This window comes from Morus notabilis, unplaced genomic scaffold, assembly GCF_000414095.1.
Source record: "Morus notabilis unplaced genomic scaffold, ASM41409v2 Scaffold172, whole genome shotgun sequence".
In the NCBI taxonomy this organism is placed as follows: domain Eukaryota; kingdom Viridiplantae; phylum Streptophyta; class Magnoliopsida; order Rosales; family Moraceae; genus Morus; species Morus notabilis.
In genome coordinates this window covers 270,019-282,632 of record NW_010362230.1, presented here as the reverse complement: position 1 = coordinate 282,632, position 12,614 = coordinate 270,019, and the positions used below count along the sequence as shown (strand labels likewise).

Here is a 12,614-nt window from a genome sequence, read left to right as displayed (position 1 = left end):
TATATATATATATATATTACTTTGGCACTTAAGAAAAGTTTTCAATAAATGAATGAATTTCTTCACACACGATGTTTAAAACTAAAAGTACCCTTGCTATTTCCCTCTCTTCCTACATTATTCTCTCGGGAAAAAGAGACAAATACCCCTTAAAAGTGCATGGGTCAGGATTTCTACCCCTTATTCTTGATTAATAACCTTTTTAGTCAAACAACTATACTAACAAAAGGGTATTAATCAAGAATAAGGGTTAAAAATCTAGACCCATGCACTCTGAAGGTAAATTCTGCAATTTTCTCTGTTCTCTATTCTTTCTCTATTCCTCTTCTCCCTCTTCAAATCAAACCCAAATCCAGAAACGACCTCCAATTCTGGAAATCTCAAACGCCCTTTTTTTTGTTATTTTTACTTTCAATAATCAACCCCACACCTTTTTAGCTTCTCGGGATTTCCATCTCTTATTCTTGTTAATTGTGATTGTAATTTAATTCTGAAGCCTAGTTTAGTTATATTATACAAGACTCGGCTACCCTTTACTATCAGAAGGAAAACAGCCAATCATGTCTTCAAAATGCTGTAATAGCCTATTTTCATATACCATCACAAGGAACATAACAAAAACATATCCGTAATTGCTTCCTGAAAAACACGCAATGTACGCAACAAATCAAATTTGCTCAATCAATTTGGAAATTAGGCATTCATTATAAACCCAAGGTGAGCGCAATCACTTACATTGCCAGTACAAAGTTCTGCCAAGATGCAGCCAAGAGACCATACATCTATCTTTTTATCATATGGAAGTCCCAAGATAACCTCTGGAGCCCGGTAGGACCTAGATTGAACATAGGAGCAGAGATGATCCGTCTCAAAACAACTACTCCCAAGATCAATGACCTTTACCTCACACCTACTGTAGCTTTTCACCAGTATATTCTCGGGTTTCAAGTCACAATGTATTAGGCCAAGGCCATGCAAAAACTGAAGAGCATCTAAACACTGAATCGTAATTGACTGCACAAACAATTCTTCGAAGTTTAGGCAAACAGAAAAGCAAAAGGGTACAATTTCTCAAGAAGAGAAGGAAGGAAAGGCAACAGACCTGCAATCTTGGCATTGTAAAGTAAACCTCTCCTCCTGATTCTCTATTAAATTTATGAAATTCGTATAAGTTTGCCTTGAGAAGTTCACATACTATTAGCAAATGTTCCTGCAAAGAAGATAAATTGACTCATGACTAATAGACTACTTACATATAGTTATTAACATAAACATGTAGAGCGCCCATAAACAAATAAGACAACTAAAGACTAGTGTAATGCACAAGAAGAAGATAGATTAAAACATTCAACACGCAGGATAGTGATAGTTTCACAGAGAAAACACTTCAATACAAACAATAAAAACTAAAAAATAAAATAAAAATAAAAATAACAACAACAAGAATAATAATGGTAATCGTTCTTTTTGACCTTCTCATTTCTAAGAAAAAGCATTCCTTACTCTTTGCAAAGCAATTATTTGTGATAACAGAAAAACCAATAACAAAATGTCCGTATAGGTAAAATACATTTCAAGGATTCTCTAAAATCCAAAATGAAAAATCTGTGTTCCTCTTCACCATGAAGATAATTTTGAATACCGACAAAATATATAGTGTTGTTCACATTTTCAAATAAGCAAAAGTGTAGGTAACCGTTCACGCAAAATGCTTACAACATAGTTAAACTGAATAACAAGACAGGAATATATACACATACATATGTATAAACACACACACACACACACACACACACACACACACACACACATATATACATATATATTTTGATGAGAAAGTATAAGCTTTAAATAAAATGCAATGAAAATGAGAAAAACATAAAATAGGGGACAAGTAGTCCACCAACAACTAAAACAGAAAACAAAACCAGGATCCTATATCTACGATCAATAAAACCAATATCCCCTGCTCAATGCAAGATTACAACCCAACCCCTTGGCAGATCTAAAAATGAAAACCCAGAAAAATCTCTACTTTGAGAAATCCATGACTATTTCCTTTTAGATCCTCAAAGACTGATTGTTCCTTTCCAACCTCAAAGCCCATTTGACAGTAAGGACAACTACATTTGACAGCCTTTTTGTAAGGAATATATATATAACAATAAAGAATACAAATACAGGAAAAAATTTAAAAATTAAAAAAGACTTGTATTATAAAATAATCCTATAATCCTTCTTCCGTCAATGACTCATTATTATACTTTTTTATGTAAAAAAAATCATTTTTGACAAATTAGACTTCCATCTCCACCTCTTCAGAACTATCACAAAAGGGATTGTCTGCAAAACTTTAGGTTTATGGTTCCCGTTTTCATAAGGCTGCTAAAAATCATAGTAACAAGATAATATGTGATAATGTGCGAGTAGATACAAATCCCATTCATTTAGGAATGTAAGTAAAAGAAACACACTTACTCGATAATAAAAGTAGTCATACAATCGGAGGAGGTGGTACTTGTCAGCAGGGTCATGCTTATTGACATACTTGAGAAGCTTTATCTCGTCTAAGCTTTGATCAAAAAAGTCCTTGTTGTTCTTTATTATCTTTACACAAACATCCATGCCAGTATGCAAATCATGTGCTTGTATAGCTTTGCTGAATGCGGCTGATCCAAGATACTCAGTAACATGATAGCGACCAGCTATCACTGAATTTAAGACGACATGAAAGTTCTTATCTTCTTCAAATCCAGTTCTGATCAACAAAAACAGAGTCCATTAGATGGGAAGCAGGCCTTCTTTAGCAGCAACAGTATGAAACAGTAATCAAGTAAAATAGTGTGCTTCAGTTTAATTCATTAAGGATCTTCTTAAAATAAAATCAACTTTATATTTCCCTTAAAGAGTTTCCTGTACTAGGGAGTTTGACGATGAACCTTTTCCATGTTATCTTTGGGTCAAAGGGATCTTTTGTAACTTTTATTTTGACACAATCTCTTCCACTGCTCTATCTTGTGCCTTTTTTTCTCACAAATAATACTGTGTTACTTACCATATATATTTGAGTAGCATAGGCTTCACACAAGTGATAAGCTAATTTACCATTTTGACATATACAGAGCCCCCCTTTTTTTTCAAACAAGAAGAATAAAAATTAATTACAGGGAGAGGAAGAGCACTCCTCAGAAAGAAAAAAAAAATGTCACACGTAAAAGAAAACTCATCCTATTCTACAAAAAAGGAGCCCAGTTCCTAGCTAAATCAAACAGAAAAAAGCTCCTGAAATCATTTTCCCCATGAACTCAAAGAGAAAACCAATATCTAACTTTTTCCCAAGTAACATCTCTGAATTCCTCACGATCCTAAAAATTCTATGGTTCTTTCCAACCAAATTCCCCAAAATATCGCAAGAACAGCTACCTCCCAAAAAGTTTAACTCCTAGAACTGCATCCGTATGAAAGGGAGTATTCTCACAAATCTTTGACATTTTTAGGAGTAACCCAGAGTAGTCCTAACTCCCTAAGAAGCAAACACCAAATCCTGTATGGATAAGGACAGTGCAAAAACGAGTGGTCGACAGTCTTTGTATTGTTCTTGCACAAAACGCTATGTTTATTCAGTCTACACCTCCAATAAATAAGCACCTTTTCAAACTATGTTCTTTTTCTTTCATCTTTATTATTATTTAAATTCCTCCATCCTTTAAGATGAATGAAAAAATCCTTCATCCTTTGGAGACACTCCCCAGATTTTTTTTTTCTCCCTTTCCCAGTAAGAATAATGAAAGAGGTATTCGTTATCATTCTATGACCAAGAGTGAAGATCGATTGTTATTCCTCCTAAAAAGATTTTGGGACCCTGATTTAAAAGGGGAAAGGATGAAGTTGTTTTCGTGTGCATGAGAGAGAACACACACACAAACACGAAGGCAAAGAAAAGGTAACAGTAATTTTCAAATTTCTTTCTCAGAATACTATTCATATTTCCCTTTTATAAAGTTCTTTTTTCTTGTCAAGACAAAAAAAAGGGGTAGTTGCATGGAAACCTATGCCCAAATGAGAAAAATCGATAGTTGTAACGAACAAAGACCAATCAATCTACATTTCTCAGATAATTTATTAAAAGAAAAATTGAAAGAAAAAGAAACCTGTTTTTTCGGTGCACAATCTTAAGGTTGAATGTTTCAAATTCTTCCTCTTGAGCCTTAATTTGCCTCACTTGCTCTTGAACAGCAGCTGCCTCTTCATCCTCAAGTGATGCTGCCGTATCTTCTTCCCTAGCAACACCAGCTTTTTCATCATCTTCTTGCTCCCCGTGCTCTCTTTCAGCATAAGCATAATTTGAGAGTGTTGAGGGAGAAGAATTAGTGGACCTAGCAGCATTACCATTGTCATCCCTGGAACTCTTGACAGGTGAAGAATCACTGCTCTTCCGCCTCCATGAAGTGAGCATGTCATCGGACCTCATTATATCATTCATGCACTCATCAGTATCATCACCAGCAACAGCATTACAGTTGTTTGACCATAAAGATTGACTAGAGCTTCCCTGCACCAGTTGTCCATCTCTCAGTGGTGGAGGAAATGAGAATCCCCCATCTGTGTGATTTTTCATCTCCATAGGTGCACCTTTACTATTCCCAACTACATATTTGTTTGACTCTTGTTTACTACTTTTCTTTTTATCTGTGATGTATCTCGTGTCTGAATCATGATGAGACTGTCTGGATCCACCAAATCCAACATCATGATCCCGGAAGTATTCTAGGTCCCCTTCACTACTGCCTCCAACTAAACTTTCCCTTACTTCACTACCAATATCCGCAGCATCACTGTTGATTCCTACGCCAATTGATCTTACTGAACCATGCTGATCATCCTCCATACAAATATCATCTAGACGCTGCCTTCCGCTGTCATTCAGAACTTTCCCATCACCTAACATTACAAGTTCATTTGTCTGAGTGACAAAGCCCTGCCAAACAGGTTCTGCACGCATCAAATTCAGTTCTTCTTCATCCATCAACTGCCCATCGTACTGAGCTATTAAGTCGTTATCATCATTCCTCCCGTATAATTCTGTCACCGACAGCCCTATAGGATCATCTGAAGCAGTAACTGGCTCAACACTTTTTGCTTGAAAGTACTGCTCACCAGAAAAGTAAGAATCCTCCTCAGCAAAAGACTGATCATCGTCCTCATCTTTGGTTGGACCTCTTTCCTGTAGATCTGGAACACTTGCATGCCCAGTTCCTTTTTCATTGTCACTTGGGTAATCAATTTCATGAGCCAAAAACCAGGCTTCATCCTCAATAGGTTGCCTCATATATCCCACATCGTCATCATCATCATACTCATCAGAATCCCAGTATTCATTTGGATAGTCAACAGATTCACTCAACCCATCACCAACAGTAGCAAAACCAGAAACCAGATCAGAAGTATCCTCTGCTATCCCCTGACTTACCGATAGCCAACTGCTTCCAGCGTTTCTCCTCCCACCTGAACCATTATCACAAAATAGCAGTTTAATGCTTAAATTCGCATGGGATAAACACCCAAAAAAATATTTATTTTAAGCTTATCAACATGCCTAACATCATAACCCATGATAGACTGAACATTGAATCTTTGACAGGAAGCTCACATACAAGTTACAAGTATTTGAGCCTATTTTGAAAGTCCTATACCAAACACATATGACCAAGGAAGCCATGCCACTGAATGTTGCCACAACATTTTGAGCACAGAAGATTATAAAAGACCAGTAGCAATCACTCAGGTATCAGGCTTGATGCATGTGTAATTGGAAACCAAAATACATTATAACAATGCACAGAAAGGTGTTCCATTCATTCTGACATAATTTTCATCAGCAAAGTAAACGAAAATATTTCCAATATGCATAATAACACCTGCAAACATATTAGGAATTAATGAAACATGAAAGGAAACCTATTACTTGTTTGCACATATAAGCAAGTCTTCACGAGAAAACTTAAAGAAGAGGCAGCTATCTGATTCGTTTGTTTAATTATTATTTTGATAAGAAACTGAATATTTGATTAATCATGAAAAGAAAATAAACGTACAACAATGGATGAATGGATCCGAAGATAACTATATGATTAGTTAATAGTAGTTTTGTGCAACTAGTACAAAGTAAAATAGACTAAACGTATCATGCAGTTATTGAAGTCTATTTCTAACAATCCTATATTGAGCAGATATGGCCAGTGAAAACATCCTATGTCTGTTTTGTCTCCGAATTGGAGTGTTATGTGCAGGTCAAATTTAGAATCTATGGATCATTTGTTTTTACACTGTGACCTGGCTCCGCAACTCTGGTGGAAGCTTTTGGAAGCTGCTGGTCTAAATTGGTCTTTCCCAGTTCATAGTAATTCAGTTCTAGTGGAGGATTGGGTTGGTTTTGGCAAGAGTAAGAAGGCTCAGACAATTTTGCATTCAATGATTTTAGCTATTCTCTGGGTTATTTGGTGGGAGAGGAATCAGAGTATTTTTTGAAGGAAAAGAAATGCTACTCAAGGATTTATTTGAGAAGGCAAAATACCTAGCTTCTATATGAGCTTCAACAGATCCATCGTTTAGTCAATTCTCACTATCCTTAATTCTGTTAAGCTGGGATGATGTGCTAAGATAGACTTTTTAGTCATGTCTTGTGTTTAGCTAAACAGCCTTTTGTTTTGTTCTCTCTTGTTATTTCTGTGCTTTTTGTTTCAGATGGCTTTCTCATCCATCTGAGAACTTCATTTGTAATTTGTATTCTATTATTTTAATGAAGTTCTTTGAGAACTTCATTTGTAATTTGTATTCTATTATTTTAATGAAGTTCTTTGTTTCTTATCAAAAAATAATAATAATAAATAAAAGCAGATATGGCCAGAGATGCCTTGGCTATGTTATTGAAACGTAATAAGAATACACGTTGTTCTATCTAGAAATAAGAAATGGTTTAAAAAAGGAATGTTTAACGGTTTATGATGACCAATTCACTAGCTACAACAATGGCTCTTTAAACGTAATAAGAATACAGGTTATTCTATCTAGAAATAAGAAATGGTTTAATAAAGGAATGTTTAACGGTTTATGATGACCAATTCACTAGCTACAACAATGGCTCTTTAAATATATATATATAAAGAGAGAGAGAGAGAGAGAGAGAGAGAGAGAGAGAGAGAGAGAGAGAGAGAGAGAGAGAGAGAGAGAGAGAGAGAGAGAGAGAGAGAGAGAGAGAGAGAGGAAAAAATACAATAAAAGATACAACACGCATTCCATCATAAGAACTAACCTGAAGAGTTAATTTCTTGCCCAACAGGGACATCTAGATATGACCCTATAAGCAGGGCGTTTTCAGCGCTGCTGAGTTTAGTGACAGGACCATCTCGATCGTACTTTTCCTCCCAATTAACATTCAATAACTTGTCTTCTGACTTGAGTTTAACAGGTGGCAACCTTGGTAACTCTTCTTTTTGATTCTCTGACACAAGTGGAAAAACTAAGCTGCTGATGGTCTTTTTCTCGGAACTTCCTTGTGACTTCCCCATGTATAAAGCTCTACCCACTTCATCCACTTGCTCCTTTATTGCTACCCTTACATCACTCACCTCTACTTTTCTCTTTCCTTCCTTCTTGTCCGAAGCAGAGCCGCTGTCAATACCAGTTGAAACATCTACCTTAGGAAAGGGGAAAACAGTCTTTACAGAACAGTCTTTCCACGCACCTGAAGATGAATTCGCAGCTTCCTCGCCCCTTGACCATAGATTATCAGTAAAGTTTTCTTTGAAGTATGCGCCACCACTAGTCTTAAGCTGCTGATCCAGTTCCTTTGGTTCACTCATCTGGGTTTTGTCGTACTTGGGTTCCGTAACAACTTTACTGGTACTTCCAACCCAAGAATTTTTCATTTCACCAGAAAAACTAACATCTCCGGATTTCGCAGTAATTTTCCCTGCTTCACCAGAATCCTCACCTCCAGCATACTGATTTGCAGTGCCATTGCTGGAACTAAACTTCCACGAATACAAATCGAGCACAGTGTCCTCAGAACCGTTATAAAAAGTGAAGCCCTTGTCACTAGTCCCAACTGCTTCATTCCCTTTATTCCGCTCCCCAGTAGAAGTGGCATTCTTCCATTTGCTTTCAGACCCATTTCTACCAGTCCCACATTGTATCTCCTTCACTATAAGCTCCTTTGAAACTTCACTGGCGTTATGAGAAAACCTTTGATAATCTGCAACAGGTTTGTCCCCGTTCTCTCTTTCCAGGGAATTGCCCAAAGAATCCTTGTCTTCCAGAGTAAGCTTTTGAAGAAAAAGGTTCAAGTCAGGTCGATTACTAAGCTCTCCACGCAAAGCTGCCTCGGCTCTTGTGAACCGGTTTCTCCGCAGAAAGTCCAGAATCAAATCGACTGAGTTTGTGTCAGCCATTTCTCTAAGCTAGCCCTACTCGCCTACACCTGAGAAAACCACCAACCAAATCTCATCCTATTCAAAAGAATTCAAACCACCATTTATCACCTTCTCTCTTCACCGCTTGCAAAATGCCCACAACAAAGAAATACTACAACTTATCCGAAATTTGTTCCCAAAAAAAAAAACAAAAAACAAAACAAAACATACCTCGTATTACTCTAAACCGAACAGCAACATTCTGTCTTCTTCATAGTCCTGAACAATGGGAAGAATCAAAGATTCAGAAACCCATAGTTTCTTTTCTTTTTCCAGGACATTTTCTAAGCAACCAAGCAAACCAAAAAAGAATATAATAAATAAATAAATAAATCCCAAAAAAACGTCGAAACCCAAGTCACAAAATCCAAATTTTTTTGGCCGGCCAAAAGCAATTGGATTGGGAGTGGAATATTCGCGAGGTGGATCCGGAATCGAGAACCAGATTGCGGTTCCCAAATCCAGAAATTCAATAAATTCGAGGGTTACAAAAGTAGAAGAATTAGTTATTAAAAACAAAAAAAAACAAAAAAAAAGAGTGGCGATTTATTTGGCGCTCGCGACACAAAAACCTCCCTCTATCTCTGGAAAATGGGATGGAAAATGCAAGATCTGCAAAATCTTCGTCCTCCCAAGAGATTGGTGGGTGGTAACGAGGATCAAAAATGGTTTCCAGAGATTTTTTTTTTCTTTTTTATTGAGAAAAAATAAATAAAAGAAGAAGAAGAAGAAAAAGAAAAGGGAAGCCCAAAATACAAAAGAAGAAGAAGAAGAAGGAGAAGGAAGAACCTGTGGGGGGGAGAGTTCACTTTAAGAGTGAATGTGATTTCTTTGATTTGTTGGTTGTTGTGAAATGTTGGGGAAGAAGGGAGGGCTGGGCATGTTTTTAGTTTAGGGTCGAACAGAAGAAAGAAATGGGGGGTTTATTTTTATTTTTTATTTTTGAGAATAGAATATGGGGGGTTTAATTTTTATTATATTATTATTAGTTTGGAATTTAGACAGACATATATATCTCTCATAAGAATAATCTTCTCTTATTTACGACCTCACCCCCTCCCTCCCTTCTCTTCTCTCCCGCTTCCTACGCTCCACAGTCCACACCTATGTGGTTTTTAAAATACTGTTTTAATACAAAGTAGAATAAGCACATCATTAGTAGGGGTGTAAGAATTTAAGCCGAATCCGATGAATCCGTTTAAGCCGACCCTACTTACTCAAAAATAGTGGGATTTTTTTTTGCGGTAGCAATAATGCCCAACCCATAAAGTACGGGTAGGGTCACGGGACAGATTTAAGAAACCCGATATTGCCCCTATCCGGCCAAATTTATCAACACAATGAAAGAAATCAGCCATAAATCTAATGGCCATGTTTGAAGTTGGTTTTGTTTTTATTTTTCACGTTTTTTGAGAAAGAAAAAATGAAAACGGGAGAGAAACGTTTGGCACAATTAAAGACAAAAAACGGAAATGAAAACGATTTTTTGGTTTAGTGAAAAATGAGAGAGAATTGAAAAATGACTTTTAGTCATTTTTTATTTTTTGTTTATGTTTTCTCCTCTCTCGAGCACAGAGAGAGAGGGAGAGACATTAATGGATTTTTTTATACTGAAAATAATCTCTTGATAAAACTACCAAACGCATTTTCAAAAATGATTTCTGTCTGAGATTGAAAACATTTTCATTTCCATTCTCATACAAAAAATAAAATCATTTTAAAACGAGATCCAAATGTACCCAATGTTTTCTTTAGCCCAATTCCAACGTTTTCTTTGACCACGGCTATTTTTGAACACACACACAACACAACACAGTTATTTTCAAACACACACAACACAAGCCCAATCCCAACGTTTTCTTTGGCCAATGATAATGGGCTTAATTGCAAGAACCTCAACGTCAAGGCCCAATCCGACCAACCCAGTCACCCCGAGCCTACCCGAGATAATCTGAAGGGTTACGGGTTTGTTGGCTTAAAAAAGTGTTATGGCCCAAATCTTTCTCAACCCGCACATTACGGCTCGGCCCAATTTCAGGGCCAAGGCATGTATAATCATTAGTGTCATTCTCTTCTCTTCTCTAATGTCTCTACCGTTTATAAAACAAATGATAGGACTCACCAATAAAAATAAAAAGGCAATGATCTAAACGTTTTTGTTGCAAAAAATGAGTGCATTGTAACATACCGATTTGAATGGTGGTTCAAACCTGCAAAACAAAAGGATTAAGGTGTTCAAAGATGAAATTGGACTTGACTTTATTTCTTAACGTGGGCTTTGGGAGCTTAGTGTAATTTTCACTCTAAGATTTGCATAATTTTTTTGGAGGAAAAGGAGACAAATACTTCTTAGAGTACATAGGTCTCGATTTTTACCATTAATACCATTTTTAGTCAAGTAATTACATTATTCAAAAGGGTATTCATGTAAAACCTAAAATTTTCTTGGGGTTAATTTGAAAATTTTAAATGGACTTGATTGTAAGAATGTTAGAAAAGTGGGTGAAAATTTGAAACTTTATGAAATTTTACGTCAAACTGATTCAACCAGCCTTTGACCGGCCAAAAGCCACTAGAGGACAAAGTTATTTTATGATAAAAATCCTAATCTAAAAACTATGTCACACCCACAGATTCCTTACTTGAGATGAATAATGAATCTGTATACTTGACTTGTGCCTTTTGATGTGCTAAAAGGAGACATCTTGACATTGTGTAAAAGTGCGCTTACTGGTATGTTGGGGGTATGACTCTTGTATGCGTAGATTTTTTATTCATAGATAGAGAAACCATAGCTCTTATTAAAAGAGTTAATGATATCCTCTTATGGAATTATCCGGAGATCATAAAACATAAGCGCTTAGTCATTAGACTACTTTGTGTTATCTAATACTTTACTATTTGTATTGGTATGAATAGTAGTTTTCTGATAGAGTGATAATAGAATATAAGATAAATATAATCGGGAAGGTAAAACGGAACTTGATATCAAGTCGATTATGGATTTCCTATGGGGCTGATTCACAATATAATAAAGTCATGGATAGGAGCTAATTGGGGCTTTGTAAATATATTGTATTGATTGAGAATGCAGTTTTAGTTTTTAGTGGAGTAGCACTGGAACTTATAATCATGTGATGAACTTGTGAGTTAACAAGTATTGTTGTGATTATAGGAGCTTGATCAATACATGTTTATCGGGTCCCTTTACTAGCTCGTATATTGTCCTGATATGATACAGCGTATTTCCTACATATTGGTAACTTATGTTGTTCGTGCAATTGGTTATAAATCGGATGGAATTAATTAATGAGTGATTTACCGGTTGAATTAATTGTTTAAATTAATTCAAGATAAATTGGTTGAATTAATAAAGTGTTTAAATTAATTTAAGAGTTATTTATCGATTGAATTAATTATGTAAATTAATTTCAAGATAAATTAGTTGAATTAATATTTTTGTTTGATATGAGAATATAAATATATAATTATTTTAATCTTATAATTTTTACATTGAATTATTTGAATTAAAATTGGATTATATATATTATTCTCAGATTCAAATAAAAGAAACAAAACGGGCTAAAAAACATTCATCTGATTAACCGGTAGGCTACATCTGGTTAACCAGACCAAGTTAAGTAGTACGGACATAGTCCATCGTCCGGTTAACCAGGCGGTCTACGTGGCACCAACTAGTTACAATTTTAATCACGATTTTTTATCCGAAAACTTTACAGAATTGCAAAACAAGTCTAACCTATCTTTATAAATGGCCCATTACATCCTAGAGTCATTTACATCACTTGAGAGATTCTTTGGCAAGTCATTGGTAAGGGTTCTTGAGAGGAAAAATATTCATACATCAAGAATGATTTTCTTTTGGCTCTCTTGTTGTTGGAAGGAGATCAAGATACCGAGTAGGAGATTAAACGACGCGTGCCCACTCGCACTTTGGTCGTGGAAAAGAGAATAACAGAGAAGATCAGTTAGTTGAGGCTCTTTCGGTGTCTATTCCATTCGTTATAATCACTTTCAAGATTCAACGGTTTGTCTCCTAGGGTTTTCTATATACTTTTGTTATTATAAATATATGGTGAATGTTTAATAAATAACTTTATTATTATTATTTTTACTAATTAT

At 35.7% G+C, this 12,614-nt stretch overlaps 1 protein-coding gene across 1 annotated transcript in view; it reads right to left on the bottom strand.

Annotated features, from left to right (window-relative positions):
- Positions 1-9,392, bottom strand: part of LOC21407826 — a 12,208-nt gene extending 2,816 nt beyond the window's left edge. The window contains exons 1-7 of the mRNA XM_010101382.2: positions 9,261-9,392; positions 8,643-8,690; positions 7,313-8,479; positions 4,152-5,505; positions 2,479-2,758; positions 1,103-1,210; positions 736-1,014 (exon numbers count right to left, since the gene is read on the bottom strand). Coding sequence (XP_010099684.1) covers positions 736-1,014; positions 1,103-1,210; positions 2,479-2,758; positions 4,152-5,505; positions 7,313-8,450 — 3,159 coding nt within the window. The 5' untranslated portion in view covers positions 8,451-8,479; positions 8,643-8,690; positions 9,261-9,392. The remainder of the gene's footprint in view (positions 1-735; positions 1,015-1,102; positions 1,211-2,478; positions 2,759-4,151; positions 5,506-7,312; positions 8,480-8,642; positions 8,691-9,260) is intronic.
- Between the last annotated feature and the right edge of the window lie 3,222 nt (positions 9,393-12,614).